General features: G+C 36.5%; 1 protein-coding gene across 8 annotated transcripts in view; it reads left to right on the top strand.

Annotated features, from left to right (window-relative positions):
* The window catches only part of dab1a (DAB adaptor protein 1a), a 562,848-nt gene that overhangs the window by 523,758 nt on the left and 16,270 nt on the right, over positions 1-22,820 (top strand). For 4 of the 8 annotated variants that reach the window (XM_067417159.1, XM_067417163.1, XM_067417157.1 and 1 more), the window contains 5 exons: positions 5,540-5,602; positions 7,776-7,838; positions 8,023-8,119; positions 14,507-15,106; positions 22,397-22,521. In XM_067417159.1, the coding sequence (XP_067273260.1) occupies positions 5,540-5,602; positions 7,776-7,838; positions 8,023-8,119; positions 14,507-15,106; positions 22,397-22,521 (948 nt within the window). The remainder of the gene's footprint in view (positions 1-5,539; positions 5,603-7,775; positions 7,839-8,022; positions 8,120-14,506; positions 15,107-22,396; positions 22,522-22,820) is intronic. The other 4 variants (XM_067417165.1, XM_067417164.1, XM_067417161.1 and 1 more) reach the window with 1 other exon arrangement.

Raw genomic sequence — 22,820 nt, 5'->3', positions numbered from 1 at the left:
GTGTAATGTACATTATAGATTATTATAATGATTAATATTCCAGTAAAAAAAAGACATTTAAGAGACATTTGTGTACACTTAGCATTCGTGATAGGACTAATTCAAATGATCAAATCATAAAGACAAATCGATTTTGTTTTATTGTTTTATTTGTGTTGTTGGTTTGGTTAGGTTTGCTTTGTTTTTTGTTTTGATTTGTTTATTTTGCTTTTTGTTTTGTATGCCTTTGTTGTTCTTTTTTGTTTTGTTTTTTTTTGCTTTTTTGTGTTGTTTTGTTTCCGTTTTATGCTTTGTTTTGGGGTTGTTTTTTGTGTTGTTTTGCTTTGCTTTGTTTTGTTTGTTTTTATTTGTTCTGTTTTTGTTCTATGTTGTGTTTTGTTTTGTTTGCTTAGTCTTATTTTGTATTTTATTTTTTTTGTTTTGTTTTGCTTTGTCTTTTTGCTTTGCTTTTTGTGTTTTGTTTCATTTTTTTCGGTGTCATTTTTGATTTGTTCTGTTTTTGTGTTGTGTTATTTGGTTTCTTTTTTTGTGTGTGTTTTGTTTTGTTTGCATTGCAATTTTAATACACATTGTTCAAAAGAAGTAAAAAAAAAATTATATATATATATATATATATATATATATATATATATATATATATATATATATATATATATATATATATATATATATATATATATATATATATATATATATATATATATATATATATAGCAGTATGCCAGATCATGGTATTCTGCCACAGCCTTCGCAAATAGAAATGGGCAACAGATTCATATAAACTTTATTTAGCACATCATTTTGGGCCGTGTTTGCACATTCAACCTGGTCTAAAAGAATTCTGTGAAATGAACACGGACCCTTAACTCAAAAATCCGTGGTAGTTTCACGGAATCGCCAAAAGTTCTGTGATAGGTTCACGGAAGTGATGCCTATGTAAGTCAATGACAGTCAGCATCCTTGGTCCACACACAGATTCCCAACACACATTTAAGTATTTATGGCCTACTTTTATATTTAGGAGCAGCTAACTCCACTCCTACCCTAAACCTACCACTCAACAATATAAAACACATAACAGGCAAAAAAAATACAGTCACAGTTATATATTGCAAAAACCGACCAGAAACAGTATAGAAGTATTAACTCATGTTACATTCCAAGTCTTCTGAAGTCATACGATATCTTCATGTAGTTGATCTTAATGTTTTAATCGTTGAAATGATAATCGCGCTCCACACACGCACTCGTTCATATTTCTCATGATTCAAATGATACAAACATTTTACAATCAAAGCTGACGTAATGACTCAATTGGTCACGCGACATACAACAGCTAATTTTGTCAAAGCTGATGTGACGTTTCTTCCGGCGGCAATATTTGTGATTGTATTAATATTCGCCGAATGGACTCGACATTACTGATCGCTTTTGGGGATTTTCTTCACACAAATCAATCGTTTGGCCTCGGAACACTTAGTTTCTGAATAAATTGTTCCTGCAGTATCTGTGTATCTGCCTGTTATATCCTGTTTTTTATAATACACAAATGGGCAGGTTTAGGGAAGGGATTGAGTTACATGTTCAAAACGTGTCTGAATAAAAAGAAAAGGAAATGTAAATAAATAATGCTGACCAAATCAAACTGACGAATATAAAGTGTTGGAACAGGGAATCCGTGTGTGGACCACGGATGCTGACTGTCATTGACTTACATAGGCATCACTTCCGTGAACCCATCATGGAATTTTCGACGATTCCGTGAAACTACCACAGATTTTTGAGTTAAGTGTCCGTGTTCATTTCACGGAATTCTGTGAGATCAGGTTGGTACATTCATACATTTTCATATTTCCTTTAGTGAATAGTACGCTGAAACAGCAGACAGTGTGCGCAAATAAACGACTATGAGTCGGTGCAATTTATTATTATTATATTTTTGCCTTTTAAAGACTTGAATTTGGTAAACAGTATTTTCTGAAGCATTGCTTTGAATCACTCTTTAGTGTTGTTCTTTTTTCTTCTACCTCTCCTCGTATTATTTAATTTCCTAGCTGTGCTTCTCAGTTGGCTTCATGCCTGTGGCTATATGATCAGTGAGAGCGCTAGACATTAACTCTCTGGCCGTAATGAAATGGGCAGCACTAAAAGCACACGCAGGACACTGCAAAGATAATTATTCTCTCAGAGGGGACGGCTAATTGATTGTCTTTTGAAGTGATAATGATGATAGAAAAGTAGGCTGATGGATTGTGGCAAAATAAATGCGATACTCAAACAGTTACATCAAATACTAATATTTACTCCAAGCCTTGTTCTAAATGTTGCCATGGAGACTGTTTAGTGTAAATACTGTAGTTTCAGTTATGGAATGACAATACATCATGTGAGTCATACTTCCACAGGAGAGGCAGCTTGTTATAATAACAGATAAGAAGGTGGTTATCAGCACTCGTGATATCCATCAGTAATAAGGTGTCAGCAGCACACGGGGCGCTTTGACTGACACAGTTCATCACTTTGGGGCCCAGCTGTCATCTTTCCCATTATCCTCAATGGTGATCCCCAAGGGTGTGTAAAGAGATTGATTTGATGGCATCTCTTGGGCTGGTAATATTACAGCCGTTTAATTCAGCGACTGGCTGCAGTGTAGAACGGAAGTTCCAGCTCAATGACCTTCAAAATCAAACAATGGGAAACGAACACCGTCACCCTAAAAACCCGATAGGAACAAATCATTTTTTTGTGCGTGTTAGTTTCCCTCTTTCAGCCTCGTTCGTGAAACACAAGCAGAACAAATTTGCGTGCAGATAGTTTGTAAACGTAGATTGCTGCATCATTCAGAAGAGAGAAATGAGTGCTGCTTATGTTTTATGAATGAAGCCCGTTTAATAGTTTTGCAGCGTTAATGTTAGGCAGCTGAACTGATCGTCATGGTCTGCAAGTTAGGAAAGCTACACAACCCACGCCTTGTTGATACTTTCTCTCTTTCCCTCTCTATCACACGGCCTCTGCTTTCCTTCATGTTTGTCCATTCACTCATAACTACAACATTGGCAAATATACTTTAACTTATCACAAGCAGTGTCTTGTTCCTGCTTACTTTTCTCAGATGCCTCCCGTGACCATACTTTGATTCTTAAAGCTAAGCGCTAACACAGAACAGCAAGCGCTAACTCAGAGAGGCTTTCAGACTTAACCATCTCAGGTGTCAACTGCATCTGCAAACCAAACCACTGACCTGGAGTCAGTTCTCAATTGATTTTATTGCATGTTTTACATGTGTATGTTTTTTATTGTCGGTCCAGATGTTGTGTGTGTATCTTGTTTTCATTGTTAATTCTAGTCTTACTTGGTTAGCCGGATAGCTTTCTCATAATCCTGAGCTATCTTTTGTGGCAGAAACCAATGTGAATGTCTGTCAATTGGGTCACACCTTCTGCAGATCATACACTCTAAAAAATGCTGGGTTAAAAACAACCCAAGTTGGGTTGAAAATGCACCGACCCAACAATTGGATTGTTTTAACCCAATGGTTGAGTTGTTCCTACCCAGCAATTGGGTTGTCTTAAGCAACATTTAACCCAACCACTGGGTTAAAACAACTCAACCACTGGGTTAAAACAACTCAACCATTGGGTTAAAACAACTCAATTGTTGGGTCGGTGCATTTTCAACCCAACTTGGGTTGTTTTTAACCCAGCATTTTTTAGAGTGTACACTCTAAAAAATTCTGTGTAAAACCCAACCCAATGTTGGGTCAAATATGGACTAACCCAGCAGTTGGGTTGTTTTAACCCAGCGATTGGGTTGTCTTAAGCAAATATTTAACCCAACCACAGGATTAAAACAACCCAATTGCTGGGTTAGTCCATATTTGAACCAACATTGGGTTAAAAGTTACAACCCAGCATTTTTTAGAGTGTACACTTGAAACTTTTAATGTTTATCATTTTTATTCTATAATTTTATTAGTGCTGTCAAATCGGCTAGTCGCAATTAATTACATCTAACATAGTTATATAAACACAAACTTTTATGTTAGATGCGATTAATCGCAATTCATCAGTTTGACAGTACATTTTATTATTTTAGATTTTATTTATTGATTAATATTTAAATTTTTCTTAAAATGTACATATTATATAGATTTTTGTTGTAAGGTGGTATACAATTGTAATGGCATTTATATGCATCACATATATAGCATCTTAACTACACTCTAAATTTTTTGGGGTTGTTTTAACCCAAAGTTGGGTCAAATATGGACTAACCCAGCAATTGGGTTGTTTTAACACAGCTATTGGGTTGTTTTAATCCTGCGGTTGGGTTAAATATTTGCTTAAGACAACCCAATCGCTGGGTTAGTCCATATTTGACCCAACATTGGGTTGTTTTTGACCCAGAATTTTTCAGAGTGCAACAATGAATAATACATTACAATACAATACAAAACATTTGTTAACATGTATCGGTATTTTTTATCAATAAGCTAAAACCATAAAAAAACATTTTCTTTACTTTAAATAAAATACAAGTTAACTAAACTAAACTAAACTAAATAATAATAAAAAAACTTATCTTATTTCAACTAGTGGGCAAGGCATTTCAACAGTTCTCATTTTTGTTTAGTTTAAGTTGAAGTACTAAAATAAGTTAATAAGCTAAAACGCATGAATAAGAACGAATAACACTATATAGACATATAACAAAAACTAATAAAATTAACAAAAACACAACAAAAATACAAAAAAGTAACTAAACATTAAAATGTAAAAATAATGTTAAAAATTAAATATTGAATGTTGTAAATGCTGAAATGAACAATTAATTAACTTTAATAAATACTTTGTCCCTACTTTTTTATTGTTAGTTTATGTTAGTTATCTAATGGAAATAAATGGAACCTGATAAAAAATGTTACCCCAAGACATTTCATTCATTCAGTAATTTTTTGCTGATGTCACCAAGTGAAGAAAAAAAAAATGACACCACTTTATCCGGCTAACCATGTTTGAAAGAAAGGGATCTTGGTGTTCTTTTCTATTTCATGGCCTACCCATCTTATCCTTTTGCGTAAGATCCTCTCCTCGCCTGTGTTGCTTTTTCAGCAGCACAAAGTGTAAGATGGGAGCAGCTGTTGTTCATGGTCTTTTGCTCTTCCCATGTTATCTCAAGGGACGCCCATTTGAGCACATTATTTTCCCATTAAAGCCTGCTGGCAGCTGGTTAAATATCATTTTTTTTATTCCTCCTTCCACCAATTACAGTTTGGGGCTATGGGCTGGGATGCGAGTTAGCGAAGATAAATACAGTTGGTTCTTGCATTTGTTGGGCTCAAACCTGTTGAGAGATAACCTGGTACAATGCAAAAGCCATGAGTTGAGAGTGGGATAGTGAGGTAAACTTATGTAACCTCACCTGTACAGGTAAAGTACCATTCATCTATCTCATCTAATCACACTTCACCATCCCAAAACAACCTCCTTTTCAATGTTTCCCATTTCATCTTTCATCTAACACCATGCTATCATTTCAGAACAAACATAACGAACAGATCGATCTCTTGGCTCTAGACACTGACCTGTTGCTGGTCACCAAGGTAAGGTGGACAACGATTGGCCGAAGTTTCTCCACACCTGTCCTCAGCCCTTGTCTAGCTGTAATCTAGCTATAAAGTAATAAGTAGTGCACTATGGCCCACTCTAGACGACAGTAAAGTCCCTGTACAGGAAAGTAAATGTCACGCTACCCGCTATGAACAGTTTATAGCCCTGCTAAATCCCCCGTCTCTTGCTTTTTACCTTTTTCACTAGTCTCCTGGAAGTAGTCTACTTACTCATACCTGACCTTTCTTTTTCATAGTCAAATGACAGAGCTCTTATAGGCGACCCTAGTGCGACCCCATTGAATATGTTGGATTTGGTGCTCCTATGTCAAACCGGTGGAGTTCATAAATAAATTGCAAGATCTTACAGTAGTCTCAAAGGTCACACACACAGCCGTGTTATTGTGTGTGCTGGTTTTTTTAAAATTTTTTAAATATTAGAGACAGATGAGTGGAGACGGTAAATGCCAGCGTAACACCAGAGAAGAAAAAGCAATTATTCTTTCATAAGGAATAGTCCTTTTGTAGATGTAGGTGTGGAAAAAGTGTGTTGCATTTCAGGAAAGAACCCTGTGGTCTGGCCTCAAGCTGATGGATGAACGAAACGGTTTTTAGAAGCAGTTTAGAAAAGCTTTTCTGTCATGCGCCAGTCAATTTAAAACGCAAAAAAAAATGCTCAGCTGCTCCCCGCCAGCACCACCGTTTTCTTATAAACACACTCCGCAAGGACACGATACCCACAAATGTTGAGAAACAGGAGTGTAGCTGCCATCGCAACTGTGCTCCTCATCTTTTAGAGATTTCTAAGATTGGCATCCGACTGTTTGGGAAATGATAATAAAAAGAAGGAAAAACGGCAGCTTTAAGAGCAAGCGGAAGCCTCTGCACTGCACTAAATGGATGGGGAAATAGTAGCCCTACTATGTTAGCGCTTTGCCCATCCATAACGTATGCCAGGTCCTCTGGGATTTCACAGCAAACTCAACATTATTTGTGCAGCTTGCATTTTTGTCTTATTTCTGCTATTTTCTGAGGGGAAAAAACCCTTGAGAGGGGGAAAGCAATATCAGCTAATCAAAATCCATAATTCCGAGCCCAAACAAATTAATCAATGTATGTTCAGCTGTCCTGCCACTGCACTGCAGTAAAAAGTGACCATAAATGGACCTGAGCATACAGAGCACCAGGACTTCAGCACATTTCGATAAGTGCATTATGATTTTTGGTGGGTTCTCAATGCAAAAAAACACAAATAATTCAGTTATTATAGCCACAATAATAATAAAAAAAAAATTAAAGCTGCAGATGATTTAGACATTTTAGGCAGCAAAAAACAGAAAAAGCCCTGCTAAATCCTGGTGGGATTGACATGCCCTAGTTCAGTAATAACCCTGAATACAGGATACATCCCAAACATAGTCACTCAATATCTTTCTAGAAATTAGCTCTTGATTTTATGCAAATCCATAGTCTTGTATTGAAAGGGATTAAATGTTTTGTCGTTAAATGTATAAGCAGAAATGGGACATAGTAAATGTTTGTCGTAATATGGTAAATATAAACACGTTATATTGGAGATAATAGAATTACGGAGGGAGGAATGGATGGATGGATAAATAGGACAAATTTCTAGAAAGATAATGATTTAATATTTTGGGATGTATATTTTGTTTTAATATTTTTTTTTCAGGGTTATTACTGAACAAGGGCATGGGCAAGTCCCACCAGGAGGGAGGGAGGGAGGGAGGGAGGGAGGGAGGGAGGAAGGAAGGAAGGAAGGAAGGAAGGAAGGAAGGAAGGAAGGAAGGAAGGAAGGAAGGAAGGAAGGAAGGAAGGAAGGAAGGAAGGAAGGATGGATGGATGGATGGATGGATGGATGGATGGATGGATGGATGATTGTTTATTACTGCGTTTATTTCTGTGTGCTGCATATGGTCGGTAGGTACAGGAAGTTGTCATCATCTTTTATATGTTTTTTTTCTTTTTTTTTTTTTTTTTCTCCATAGCAACCCTCTATCATTTCCATAAGTCACCTTTTGTATTCAAACCACTTTTTGCCCAAAGTAGATGCCACTATTGCGTGGCAAAGACTAGACTGTCATGGCAGTGAGTGTTGAGGTGAAACACCTCTGATTTTATGCTGCAAATGTTCCTCTTTCATCTGCAGAATATCAACCAGTTAGAGCTTTTCGGAGACATGTCCACCCCTCCTGATATCACGTCCCCCTCGGTGAGTGACTTGAGCTGGAATACTGGCATACTGCACAGTGTGTACTGCATACTAATATAGGTAGAATGTAAACAGTATGCCATTTTGAACAACTTTATGCAGGTTTTTTTAAGCAGGTAATTGAGCAAGTGTAGTTTTTTTTTTTTTTTTTTGAAAGCTGTGCTATTATTCTCCTTTTCCACAGACTCCAGCATCTCCAGCTAATACTCTGGACCCCACGCTGGCCCACCAGACTCCATCAGAACTGTTTACCCCCTTCAACCCTGCCTCTGTACCCTCAGGTAGGAGAAAATTCTATTGATTTGTCTTCCCAGATTGTGTGTGTACAGGAGAAAACAATACCAAGAAAATAGATACAGGAAACACGGAACGGGGTGGATGTAAATTAAGTAATGTGTCTGTCTAGTTCCGACTAAATAAGATGTCTCGTCCTCCTGCTGTAGAATATGAATGCTCTCATTACTGGCTGCTGTACTGATCTGCATGATAAATGCCTTGCAGAGGACACAGTGTTACCTCTACCTGCGCTAATGCTATAATCTATGCGTGTGTGTGTGTGTGTGCTTGCGTGCGTGCTCGTGTGTGTGTGTGTGTGTGTGTGTGTGTGTGTGTGTGTGTGTGTGTGTTTATATCTGTGAAAGTCTGATGTCTTTTTAACATGCACATCTGTTCAGGGGTCATATCATACATTTTTATTATGTTATTTTTCCCCTGATGTCCACTTAGTCAAGGATTTTTGCTCCACAAATGGACAATGTTTAGTTTTGCATCACCATTTTCACCCCTCTCACTAGCTCTTTTATTAAATTAAACAAAATATGACATCTAAACAATCTAAATCGGTCTTATCTATTCTCTCATGTCTTTTTAAACCTGCATGACTTTCTTTCTTTTGTGAAACACAAAAGAAGATCATCTGAAAAATCTCAGTGATTTTCTCCATCTGTTGAAGTAAATTGGACTCGAATGTTGTTTTGTGGCACATTAACGTTCATTAAATAGACAAGAACAGTTGAAGCATTCTTCAAAATATCTTATTTTACCATTTTGTTTTGCATAAGAAAGAAAGCTGATAACACTTTAGTTTAGGGTACAATTCTCACTATGAACTAGTTGCTTATTAGCATGCATATTATTGGATATTGGCTGTTTATTAGTACTTATAAAGCATATTAAGGTCTTATTCAGCACAAACTTATTCTACATCCCTTAATCCTTCCCAATACCTAAACTTAACTAACTTAATAACTATTAATAAGCAGCAAAAAGGATATTATTGAGGCAAAAGTCGTAGTTAATAGTGAGAATTGGACCCTAATGACATATAACATAATTTGAATTTTCAGTACACTGACCTTATTAGGATTAGTTAACTTCAAAATAAACATTTCCTGATATTTTACTCACCCCCATCTCATCCAAGATGTTCATGTCTTTCTTTCTTCGGTCGAAAAGAAAATAGTTTTTTTTGAGGAAAACGTTCCAGAATTTTTCTCTTCACCATTGACTTCCAGTGCAACCAAAATGTTGAAGGTCCAAATCAATGCAGTTTTAAATGGCTTCAAAGGCTCTGCATGATCCCAGACAAGGAATATGGTCTTATATAGCGAAACGATTGGTCATTCATTTATTTTTTTTTAAATAAAATTAATAATGAATATAATTTTTTAACTTAAATTGCTCTTGCGCAATCGCGTTGAAAACGTCACACTAGACGTAGGCGGAAGCACCGCCCCCGTGTTTCAAAGCGCACAGCGGATACTGTTACACCTGTAGCAATAATAGTTAAAACAACGATGTCGGATGAGTTTAAATTTGAAGATGGACGTGTTTTTTTGTTTGTTTTTTTGGTAAAGGGCGTCCTTGCACGTTCGCTTGGGACGGTAGGCCTACTCCCGCCTACATTTATTTTATTGTATCGGTTTCAAAGCGATTGCTCAATCACTGGCGAGCGCAGAGCAGCTCAAGATGAGTAATTTAGGTTAAAAAGTATATTCCTCGTCTGGGATTATGCAGAGCCTCTGAAGCCTTTCGAAGGCCTTTGAAACTGCATTCATTTGGACCTTCAACATTTTGGTTGCAGTCGAAGTGTGGGGAGAAACATCCTGGAATGTTTTCCTTAAAAACGTATTTTCTTTTCGACCGAAGAAAGAAGGCATGAGCTTCTTGGATGAGATGGGGGTGAGTAAAATATCAGGAAATTTTCATTTGAAGTAAACTAATACAAGGTGACATTTCACCTTAGAAACAACGCGATAAAGTGAAAGTCATATGATAATTTAAAGTTCCCAAGTAGCTTTTTTTTACAAGCTGAGGTAAATATTATTATATAGAAGATATCATCCACACACGTACAAAACAGCATCATGGTAACGCACAACACCAAATTAATGCTATAAACATTTATTTTTTAACATAAAACCCAAATGTAGCCTACATTACAAATAAAAAAAACATTAAATATAATGTGTGTGTGTGTGTGTGTGTGTGTGTGTGTGTGTGTGTGTGTTATATGTAAATGGGATTGGATTGGTTGGTTTGGTTTTCACTTCCAAAACAGTACATTTAACAGCATGTTAATGTAAAATGACATGAAATGTCCCAGTAGATCTATTACATTTTGTATTTATTTTTCATAGATAGTAAGGGAACTTGCTTTTAACCAATTAAAGTGTTTTCTCCGTAGCATTTTTATACCATTTTCACGTAAAAAAACAGGAATTGTTACGTAGTGAGCTCTATATTGTAAAGTGCTAGCATTTTAAATTCTACAGGAACACACTTACATCATGCTATTTGAACCAGTTATTAAAAACAAATAGCCCTTGTGAAGTGACTTTGCTCTCCCCGGGACATCTGTTCCAGCCAGATTGACTTCCTCTGAAACAGTACAGCATTGAAATGTCTGGAATAAAGTAGTGTATCATCTGTCCCATCTGTCTTCAATTCTTTCCCTCAGTCAAACTCCCCTCTGTGTTGTAAATTCATAAACACCAGGCTTGACTCCGCCACACCTGTCCTGATGGGATTCTCACAGTTCGGTTATGATAGCATGAGCACATTTTTCACCATTGTGGAATCATTCTGGCTTTTTTTAAGTGAGAGTTTTTCCCCAGAGTGCTTTAGGGGGTCTGGTCCCGCTGGCAGTGGATTGCAAGTCACTTTAAATGAAACTTGTGTGCTAAATGGCATGTCAAATGGAACATAAATCATCTGAACGAGAAAACTCTACTTAATTATGATCTTATTTAAGAAATCTGTGCTGTATTGTGAACAAAGTCACATTGTATAGTCAATATATTTGTTCTATATTTACAATATAGCATGACTTTGAGCTTTTATAAAACATTTACATAATCAAATTAAAATAAAATCTAATATAATTTTCTCTTTTTTGGAATTGCGCTCTCATGTTAATATGCCCTGTTAAATAAATCTGGTTCATAGTCCTCGACATGTCCGCTGGTTAGCGGAGATTTGCTTCAGGTTTTGCTTTCCATGTACCTGAATAACAGTCCATAATTCCATCCTATTTGCCAATGGTGGATCCATAGCTCAAAAATAACTGCCTGGGGCCCTCATGGACCAGTGCAGGGGCTTGTTTCTGTGATGAGACAGGCCATTGCCACCTGCCTGAATGATGGACATACGCAATTTACTTAAATTCACATATAGAACTTCTCCAAGCGTTACACATTTTCTGGTCCTTGAGACAACCACAAACTCTTACTGCAATTCCATGGGAACACTTGACAGCTGACAGGATGGATCCAGGGTTGTGTTGTCTCTTCCTGCTGGAAACCATCTTCTGATCCATCATGTTACCTTGTGTCAAATGTTCCCATCCCTACATGGGGTGCACAGCTCAGTCACATTATGTAAGCATCATGAACTGAAGAGTATCTAAGTGCTATTAACTTTATTAGTGTGTGTGTCTAAGCTGCTCAAAATAGTGTAACTTTTTTCAAGAAGCTACGCTATCATTGTAGCGAGAAAATACATCTGAGATAATACATCAGAGAAAAACATTTACGATTATTATCAATGTTGTAAAAAATTTCAGGAGTGTTTGATGAATAGAAAGTTCAAAAGAACAGCATCTATTTTAAATAGAATATTTTGTAATAATCCGTTGTACTGTCTTAACTGTCACTTTTGGTCAATTTAATGCCTCATTGCTGAATAAATGTATTCATTTCTTTAAGTTCTTTTACAAAGAGAAATAAAGAATTTCTTACTGACCCAAAACTTTTGAACGGCAGTACAATTTTGCAAAACCTTTCCATTTTTAGATAAATTCAGTTTTTTTTAAAGAATCCTGATTTTTTTGTTTTTTTTTGTTTCTTTTACACAACTGTTTTCAACATAATGATAATAATGATAATAATCATGTTTTGATTGAGCAGCAAATTATCATATTATAATGATTTTTAAAGGTTCCTGTGACATTTAAGACTGGAGTAATGATGCTGAAAATTCAGTTTTGCATCACAGAAATAAATTACATTAAAATTTATTCAAATAGAAAACGGTTATTTTACATTTTAATAATATTTCACAATATTTACTGTACATGTTTTTTATTTTGTAATCAAAAAAATGCAACCTTGGTGAGCATAAGAAAAACATTAAAATCTGACTGATCAATTTCTTTTAAATGACAATGTATATATTTTTATTTATACTGTGTGTGCAGAAATAAACATGCTTAGTTATATTACTATTTATTCAAATCATTTAGAAAATAATGTAATGTTTAGTTAAACATTACTGTTATATAAACGCAAGATAATTTCTGATTAAATGATAACTAAATAAACCTATTAAAAATGCTGCTTAATGCTATAGATAAATAGCAAATATAACTTATATTATTTTAATGAAATTTTTATTTTCTATATTAATTATAAATAAATGTAGAATAATAAAATAGATACGCAGCTAACAGATACTCTAAGAAATAAGTTGCATCAGATCAAAATTGAATTGTTGAGAGAGAAAAAAATCAGTTTTTAAGTCACATTTTATTATTAAATTCAGAAATAATTAAAATAGCATAAATCATAACATTTACAAATATTACTAACATGTCTCCCATAAGTCCACAAATTCTTTAAAGGTGCACTATGTAGTATTTTTGCTGTAAAATATCCAAAAAACACTAGGCCAGTGTTATATATTTTGTTCAGTTGAGTACTTACAATATCCAAATGTTTCCAACTATTTGTAAATTGTGAGAAAATTGCTATTTTAACCAATGACCTGGGACATTTCAGCATAGCATTTGAGGGAGTCGCCTGTCAATTGCGTCATATCTGTGTTACCCTCGGTTTTATTTTGTCTCTTAGCAGTGTGAACAAGTCATAGCAGCCGCTGAGCGAACGCACATAGTAATGTCATAACATCATTTTAAACACACTTAAATGTATCTAATATGATAAAAAGAGCTGCGTTACCTCATACTCATGGAAATAGAGCAGGCGCCCGGCAACTGTGTCCCGTCATAATAAAAGTCCTGGTGCTCGCAAGCCGTGTGTTTGTGTAACAATCGTTCCAGCAGCCGTGCTCAGCTCCACAACACTCGATCCTGCTCCGCTTCATACTACAGTAACGTTAATAACCACATCCATGAACGTGATTTCTGCCTGAGTCCTATTTTCCACCGGCTGTGAGGTGAAGACCACATGTCCCAAGATGCTGCGCTCAAACTTGGCGTCATCAAACTACTCCTTTGTTTAGAATAGGCGCCAGTGGGTGGAATGTTGGATAGTGCACCTTTAAATTAAATGTATTCAAAACAGAACAGGAATAAAATAAATAAATAAAAATAATAACCAATCACAAATTAAAGTGGCATTTAATTTATAATCAACATGTATTATAAATACCAAGCCTAAACAGTTACATGTGCTATACAAATAAACTTGGGCTCAAACCTTGGCAAAAATCAACGATTTGCGAATGTTTTGCGCACTTTAATTGCATGGAGTAAGTAACTCATAAGACAAAACTCACATTTTTAAGATGATAAAATAATATATTCCACAAAAAAATAAAAAATCAAAAATCAATAGATTCTTGTTTTTGCATTGCTAATGGGAATAGCTAAAAAGAGAAGCTGTGGCTGCTTCCAGGTCATTTTTAAAGATAAAGGATCGCCACATCTTCCCACAATGTTGTGAGCAACCCAACTACAGTTGATCTCGCGCCTCAATGGAATATTCCGGACACGCTTTCACAGCGCGTGTGGCGTGTCATAGAGATAAGATACGATTTGGAGTTTTATTATTTGAATCAGCGTTACTCATTGGAAAGAAAGAGCAAGATGTGTAATGAAATAAGCCTCAATGTGATATGAGTCAGACTGTTGTAATGGCCTCGTTTAAAGGGCGTTGCTATTCATTAAGCCCAGGCCTATTGTGAGCAGTAATTACAATAGTTCATCTGAGCCATAAAGACCTTTTTCATTATGAAAATCTAGGTCATCTTCCCCAAGTCATCAAGAGATATATGGCTGCAGCCTGAAAGTCCTTTAGTGAACGCAAAAGGTTACAGCACAACTTCGTAATGAGGTGTGCGTATTTTCCAAAGTGTTTTTGGCGGCAAATTCTCTTTCCATAGTTTGAAGAGCTTTGTGAACTGAAAGTCTCGTTGTCTCCGTCCTTTAGGTTATGTGACAATGGGAGCCGTGCCACCCGCGTGGGCGCAGCAACAGTTTGCCGCTCAGGCTCCATTAGCGTTTGGCGTCCAGTCCCCGGTGCAGGTTTTACCGGGCGCTCAGCCCCTGATCTGGGGTCAAGCCAACCTTTTCCCTGCCACCCAGCAACAGTGGGCCGCAATGGCAGGGGCTCACTTTTCGCCTGCCGCTTTCATGCCTGCCCAGACAGTAGGGCCACTTCCTGCTGCCATGTTTCAGACACTGGCTCCCATGGCGGTGCCCGCGTCCTGCGAGACGCCCGTGGCGGCCATGGGCGGAGCCGTGGCAGGGACCTCGGGCTCCACGGCTTCCAGTCCGCAGCACGGAGAGCGCACACTGCAGAGACAGGCTAAGATGAGCAAGGAGATGTTTAAGGACTTCCAGATGGCAAAGCCACCAACCATGCCTGCCAGGAAGAGCGAGCAGCCTAACCTGTCCTGCACCACAGACGCTTTCACCAGCTACTTCAGCAGAGTTGGAATGGCGCAAGACACAGACGACTGCGACGACTTCGACATCTCGCAGATGAACCTCACACCCGTCACCTCCACCACGCCCTCCACCAACTCACGTGAGTAGGACTGTTCATACATATGTCATGATTTTGACTCATTTGGGGCGTAAAAAAAAAAAAAAAAAAAAAACTAGTTTAAAACATGTACAAAAGTTCAATGAAATATTTGTATTCATGTTGATTTCATATGGTTTTGAAAAACTTTTATTCCATTCTCAAGAAAAGTTTCGGTATAATTGATAAAAATGCAGGGTTGCCAAATCTCACGCATTTGGCGTGACACGCTTTCGGGCTCTGTGTCACGCTCTCACGCTGCCTAACTTAGTCTTACGCCAAATTGCCAAACCTGCTTTTAATATTAAACAAAGCTAGGCCTATAACTTTTTTTTTAAATATTATTAAGTTTTAATACGAAATTCACACAAATAACATTTTGGCGCTAATGTTAAAGCCAGAGGCGTTGAAAAGTGAAATTTGCGACATACTCTCGTCTCGTCACGTGAAGCGCTCAATACTTCTAGCGCTGTGTCAATGTATTTGATAGCTTAAGCGGATACACAACAGTTTCACTATACAGATGTTAGCAGCAAGTTTTAGTAAACAGTACAGCTTAGTGTGCATTGATTATTAAGTCAGCCATATTCACAGGATCGTTTTATTGTGGAGAGATAGAAATGCAGCATTGTTAACATTAATGTTATTCTTGTATTTAGCCCTCAGGTATTCCTTACTAATTGGTCACACTAATACTCATTGATGGTCAGATGGTCTATATTTTAGTTCAATAATATTTATTGAATATTTTGAAGAGATCTTTTGGTCAGGGTCCCCGCAGAGTCTTAAAAAGTCTTAAAAGTATTAAATTTCAAAATCAAAATATAAGGCCTTAAAAAGTCTTAAATTCGCGGAAGCACTGCGTTCTAGGTCTTAAATAATGTTTAACAGGTCTTAATTTTCCTACGTTCATGTAACGCTACCTCCTTGAAATGCTCTCGCCTCCCGCAGCATGCGCGCACGTGTGTGTGTGTGTGTTTGTTCTGTGGTGTTTGTAGTTCTTTCTTTCGCTAGACCAACTATTGTTCGCTCTAGTACAACTACAAATTAGACAAGCAAGCCACGTGTATTGCAGCCAATCAGCTTTCGTGTTATTGGCACGAGCCTCTTTCTGATCGTACCCCACAGACGCATAAAACTTTTATTCTTCAGCCGAGTCTGACGGTTCTTGCAGTTCCGCGATCGTGAACGCGAAGGCGAATCTTTCTCACCATCTTGCTTAATGACCAAATAAAAGTATAATATACCCGATTGCACTAAAATAGTTAATAACAGTGATGTAAACTCCGAACTCCGATGTCAGTCTGTGTGTGTTTGCTGCCTGTCAGCGCTCGCGCGAGTGTATCGAGTGTGTTATTTCTTGGCTCATTACCCTAAGGTTACTCTTGAACGATCAAATATACACATGCATATGTCTATATCCTGATTTGAGTTAAAAAGTTTGGGACGTGTCAGTAAGCACTGGATCTGCGCATTAGTAAGCTCTCAAAGTGAAAGCAAACTAATATAGCTTAACAACAACACAAACGGGGAAAACAGCACTTACACTTAAAGGAACACTCCAACTGTTTTAGAATAGGGCTTATTCAACTTTGGTACTTTGCTACATTTAGATATGTGGGGAAATGCATTTTAAGCTAAGCTAGCGGTGACCCTGCCAAACTAAAACAATGCATGCACTGAGACAAATGCATTTGCCCACATATCTAAATGTCTAAAGAAGTTGAATAAGCCCTATTTCTAAAAACAGTGGGTGTTCCTCTTTGTAGATATGCATCTTTATGTTGTATTTATTTGTCCTATTGTCATTTGTTTATAATACATTTTATTAATGACCGATTACTTGATTACATAATCACTTGAAAACGTTTTACTTATATTAAGCAATTATTGCTGTGGTTTACTTTTAAGATGTTGGTTCCCACCCCAAGCGATCGTGTTATTAAAGATAGATCGCACACAACTGAACCAGCCTTTTTTGATAATAACAAAACAAGATTCATGCATTTTGTCAGTTTTATTGCAATGTGTGACTATTGTGCATCTAACATAATATGGTTAATGTTGCATCCTAATTATAAAAAAAAAAAAAAAATTGTTTGCAAATCTATGGAAGTGACCACCACAAAATAAAAACGAATTTTGGTCAATTGAGATATATATATATATATATATATATATATATATATATGCGCGCTAATCCTAGTGGGATTGAGCTATGAATAATACGTTTACTAATACTTTGTTCAATTTAAATAAATTAAATAATAAAATTTTAAGTAGCCTAATTGAGTGATTCTGCATTTCCTATGCATGTTTTTTATTGCGTCATAGGTCTTACATTTTATTCATAATGGTCTTAAAAATGTCTTAAAAAGTCTTAAATTTGACTTGGTGAAACCTGCAGATACCCTGTTGGTACTAAATATATTATTTGTGCAATAATTATTGTCAATTAATGACCACTTAAAATATATTTATTCTAATATTTTTATTTATATTTAAATTTTTGTAGTAATTAAGGTTAAAATAGCGAATTCCGATTCAAAGAGGTAAATTAGAGTCATTTTGTTGCTAAAAAATAATAATGTTAATTTGTAATGCCATTTCCCTTTAGGTGCTTTATGGCTCTTTAATAAATATACATGTATCTATTGTAGTTGCTCCAAAAAGTCTTGCATGTAATAAATATTTAGATATGATCAAACACTAGATTTCTTTAAATGTGAAATTTTAAAACATTCATATCTTATGCATCATATTAGGACTTGGCATCCTAAAATTATATTGTGTACCGTAGTACAATGTGCACTTTTTATTTTATTTTATTTTTTTGTACAGTATAATGGTGTAATGCTATTTGAGTGAAATGTCTTCTCAAACCAGCAAAAATGTAGGATGTGATTTAGTTTTAAAATATATATATTTTTCTAAAATATGTTTTTGGAGAGTTGCACAACAGGACATTTTACAACCTGAACTAAAGGGTCAAATTATTTAATATTTGATGAGACCCATGTACTTTGCCACACATGCCGTCATGATATTATTTCCTTTTTTTGTATATTTATGCTGGTTGCATCACATGTATTTGCTTTGGCATGCAATACGTTTTTTTTATAAAATTATTATTTTATATATATATATATATATATATATATATATATATATATATATATATATATATATATATATATATATATATATATATATATATATATATATATATATCAAAATAAGACTTCTTCATTGTCATAGACTTCTTCTTCTTATATTATGCCACAGATGGTTTTATCAAAAATGTGTTACACTGCATTCAATTACATTTTGTTAGTTCATTACTTGAACCATGACTTTAAGGACTTCAAAGCTTGCTCTACTGTTTGAGCACAGGAATGCCTCCATGGCCGCATGACATCAATTAACCTTTCACAGTTGTCTTAATTATTTACTACATATTCAAATAAATTATATCAGATAATGTATAAAAGTGGTTAGCAACCAACATTTAAATGATTATATATTGACAATGGGGTTTGAAAACATAGTAATTATCTTTAGAAAACTGCAATTTTCCTTGTTGGGTCACTGCATAAAATTCAAAATGTGTTTCTGGTTCAAGTGGCACAAAATGATATGCACACATATTAGATATTTTCCCGAATAGATGTTCTAGAATGATTTGAACTGTACTTATTTTCTGAGTTTAGAGGTCGGTAATGGGTTAAGTTAGGCTTAGGGATTGTTTTATATCAGGAATGTTGTTTTAGGACCAACAGAATCACATTATGCTTTAGCTATATAGACCCTAAATACAGCAACAAAGAAATCAAATCCCACATAGAAGAACTTGGTAGCTCACACACATGCCTTTCTCTCTCTCGCCTCTCTCATTGCAAGCCCTTAAAAGTGCTGACACGGCTAGACAGGCTTTATCGGTTTCCTACTACAGAACTTCAAACTCGCACCTCATCCCGTCTTTCATCAACACATCCTTTTTTACTCAGAGGTTGAAAGGTGGGCTTTGATGCTGTTGCCCAGAAGGCATTGTCTTTAGTCAGCGTGAAAATGACAATTAGTACTGCGGTGGGGAACGACGGCAGGGGAATGTGAGAGTCAGTCACAGGCCCAGCTGTGCTTCTGGCGAGCAGTGTAATTATCACTGATCTCTAGGGAGCCCTGCGCTGTGTGTTGGGCCTGTTTGGATCCTCTCGCTCCTGTAGTGCTAATTATTGCTGCGATGGAACGCCGCACCGTCGCACGTTTTCACACAAGCAGGCCTTCCATGAAAGACTCATTTATTAGGTGTCAATAAGGGATTTTGATCCACATAGGAGACTTTCTGACAGGTTTTGGACTTAAATGCATACGCTTAATCACACTAATCATGAATAGTTCGTGCAAAACCCAAAATACATTCCCCTAGGTACAAATCGCTCCAGTTTGACCTTGAAACACAGTTTAAGATATTTTATATTTAGTCCGACAGCGTATCGAAGTGTAGGGGCACTATACTGTCCATGTCCAGAAAAAGAATAAAAACATCATCAAAGTAGTCCATATGTGACATCAAAGCATTGAAAATACATTTTGGTCCAAAAATAACAAAAACTACGACTTTATTCAGCATTTTCTTCTCTTCCCTGATTGTTTTCTATCTTCATAAAGATTCAAACGGTTATGAATCACTGAATCAATCAATGATTGAGATCGCCAGTGTCATGTGATTTTGGCAGTTTGACATGCCATCCGAATCATGAATCAATACGCTGATTCATAACTGTTCGAATCTTTATTTGAGGATTGAAAGCAAACACGGAAGAGAAGACAATGCTGAATAAAGTCATAGTTATTGTTATTTTTGGACCAAAATGTATTTTCGATGCTTCAAGAGATTCTAATTAACTAACTGATTCACATATGGACTACTGTGATGATGTTTTTATTCCCTTTCTGGACATGGACAGTATGGTGGGCATACACTTCGATACGCTGTCGGACTAAATATAAAATATCTTAAACTGTGTTCCGAGGATGAAAGGAGGTCTTACGGCTGTGGAATGGCATTAGGGTGAGTCGTTAATGGCATCAGTTTTATTTTTGGGTGAAGTAACCTTTTAAAGCAATAGTTCACCAAAAAATCTAAAATACCCCATGATTTATTTACCCTCAAGCCATTCTAGGTAGGGCTGAGATAAACGATTATTTTTTAAACAATTAATCTAGTGTTTATTTTTTCGATGCATCGATTAATCTAACGATTCATTTTTCCTGTCCGATTCGATTATTGATTATCTCCTCATTAATTGCCTAATAGCAATTTATACATGTTGATTTAATTATCTGAATGAAAAAAACTAATTCCTTAACATTGCAATATATGTTTATTGCTCTTAAAATTCCAAAGTAAAAGACTATACAAGAGCAATGCATTCAATAAAACCTTGAAAACATAAAGTACACACACACACACACACACACACACACACACACACACACACACACACACACACACACACACACACACAAATAAATAAGTATAAACCAACAACAAAGAAACACGATTTTTCTATATGCAACTCAGCCTACAGGCTATGCCCATCGATTAAATATCAAGTTGGCTAATCATTGGTGCCGTAAGCGTCTCGGCTGCGTGGCATGTCCGTTTTTTCTTTCGGCTCCATGTTAACAGGTTGGAGTTTGCCCACTGCCTGCGTGACATGCGCGGAAAACGCATGCATGCTAGAAATAGAAGAGCGCCTATTGGAAGAGAGTGTTGGAAGCGTCTCCAGGCAAAAGAGAATAGGAAAAGATGTTTATATATCATTTTGACATGAATACATATTAATAAATTTCATTTTCATGTTTGAAAGTCTGTAGGTTTACATAAATGCAGATATAGGCCTAATTGTAATAATAAAAATGACAATTATCGATTTTGAAATATTGCAACTGTCAATACAGAACGAAATATTCTGTAGCCTATTTTGCCGTCAATACCATAGATATGTGGTCAATGGGCTACTGTCGATGTTGTCTTTGCTGTATCAGTAGGCTATTTCTGTTTAACATTAGGAATAGGGCTTCCCTCCGCATCAATAGCAGCAGCAGTGCCGCGTCAGACACGCTTCTTGTGTGCAAAGGCAGAGAAAACGCCACACAGCCCCGTGGCTGACATGCAACAGAAACGTCACGCATATCCGCGGCGGACAGTGAAAACAGTTACATGTAGAGTGCATTACGGGCGCCAATATTCCGTTTAAAACCGTAATAGTCCTGGGATGAACCTGTGCTCACTTAGAGGATGGATACCCTCGGTCACATCAGGCGATTAGACATTGAACATTTTAAATTTAAAACAGCTTATGTAGGTAGCCAATGTGCTCGATGCTTTCACTTGATGCAAACGTTTGTTTTTGTGATTAAAATACATAAAATATTACCAAAACATCTGTCTTCCTGTGTGCAGAAATTTGTTTATGTAGTCGTGACAACAAAACGCGTGCATGCGCGCCTCGGTTAAGAGCGCTTGCTCCGTGCGTGCCGCACGCCAACCCGCAAGCCTTGCACTTCTGAAAGTCTGAGGAGCCACTCGTGTTGCTACCATAGATAGACATAATAAATAATATACTTATATTAATTACATAATATACTTTATTATGTATATCTATGGTTACTACTACTCTCCAGCGCCGCCATCTTTATTTTGAGTCTGACGAATCGACACGCATATTTTGTGTCGACATATTTTTTGCGTCGACGTCATCGATGACATCGACGCGTTGTCATCAACGCACAAACGTAAAAATTGTGCATTAATGCCATCTATTGTTTCATCATGCATCTAGTGGCTTTACAGTTAATTAAGAAGAGATCATCTGATGATTAAAGGACATACAGGAGTGCGTTGATATTTTATATCAACATTGGCTGAATGTAAAAACAGTCACGCATTTGCTACTCTGAACTCAGCTGTGAGAGCAAACGGTTTGCTGAAGCAGTTTAAGGTTGCATGAGCCCAAAAAGGAACATTGTTTTAATGTATAATTGATCACAAATGAGCCTTGTGTTTAATGTAAGTGTGAAAATTGCAGTGCCCTTCCTTTCAGACTGCAACAGATATTTAGTTATTCTCCCAGCGGGTGAAAAACATATTTGTACTTTCTTAGTGGCGCCCGACAACACATCAGACGCTTTAAATCAGCTCATGCAGTAAACAAGTGTGGGATTTACTCTGTCTGGCCTGTTACTAACCATAACTCTGGCCTTTTCCTTCATCCTCCCTCTCTACAGCACCAACCCCGGCCCCCCGGCAGAGTTCTCCATCAAAGTCCTCATCCCACGCCAGCGACCCGCCCACCGATGACTCTTTTGGTGAGGCAGAGGGCAGCCCTAGTCGGAGCGGAGAGGAGGATGCTGTAAGTACTGCCGAACAGGATTGTGGGAAATGTAGTTTTTAAGGGTTCAAAATGATTTATACTTGGGTACTTTAAAAAAAAAATCTACATCAAGATATTAGATTGACATTTATATGCATGTACATGTCAAAATCTATATTTTAGATAGCTAAGTATTATTTTGGTCAAAATTCCAATGCACCAATATCAGATCTGATTCAACATATGCTTTTTATTACACAAAACACAATCAGAGTTGATCCTAAAATGCACATTTTGATTACTTCTATAAGCACTGACTTCTATTTAAAGTATAGAGC

The sequence above is a fragment of the Pseudorasbora parva genome, chromosome 15 (assembly GCF_024679245.1).
Source record: "Pseudorasbora parva isolate DD20220531a chromosome 15, ASM2467924v1, whole genome shotgun sequence".
Taxonomy (NCBI): Eukaryota; Metazoa; Chordata; class Actinopteri; order Cypriniformes; family Gobionidae; genus Pseudorasbora; species Pseudorasbora parva.
The sequence above is the reverse complement of the archived record's forward strand: the minus strand, read 5'-3'. Positions and strand labels throughout refer to the sequence as shown.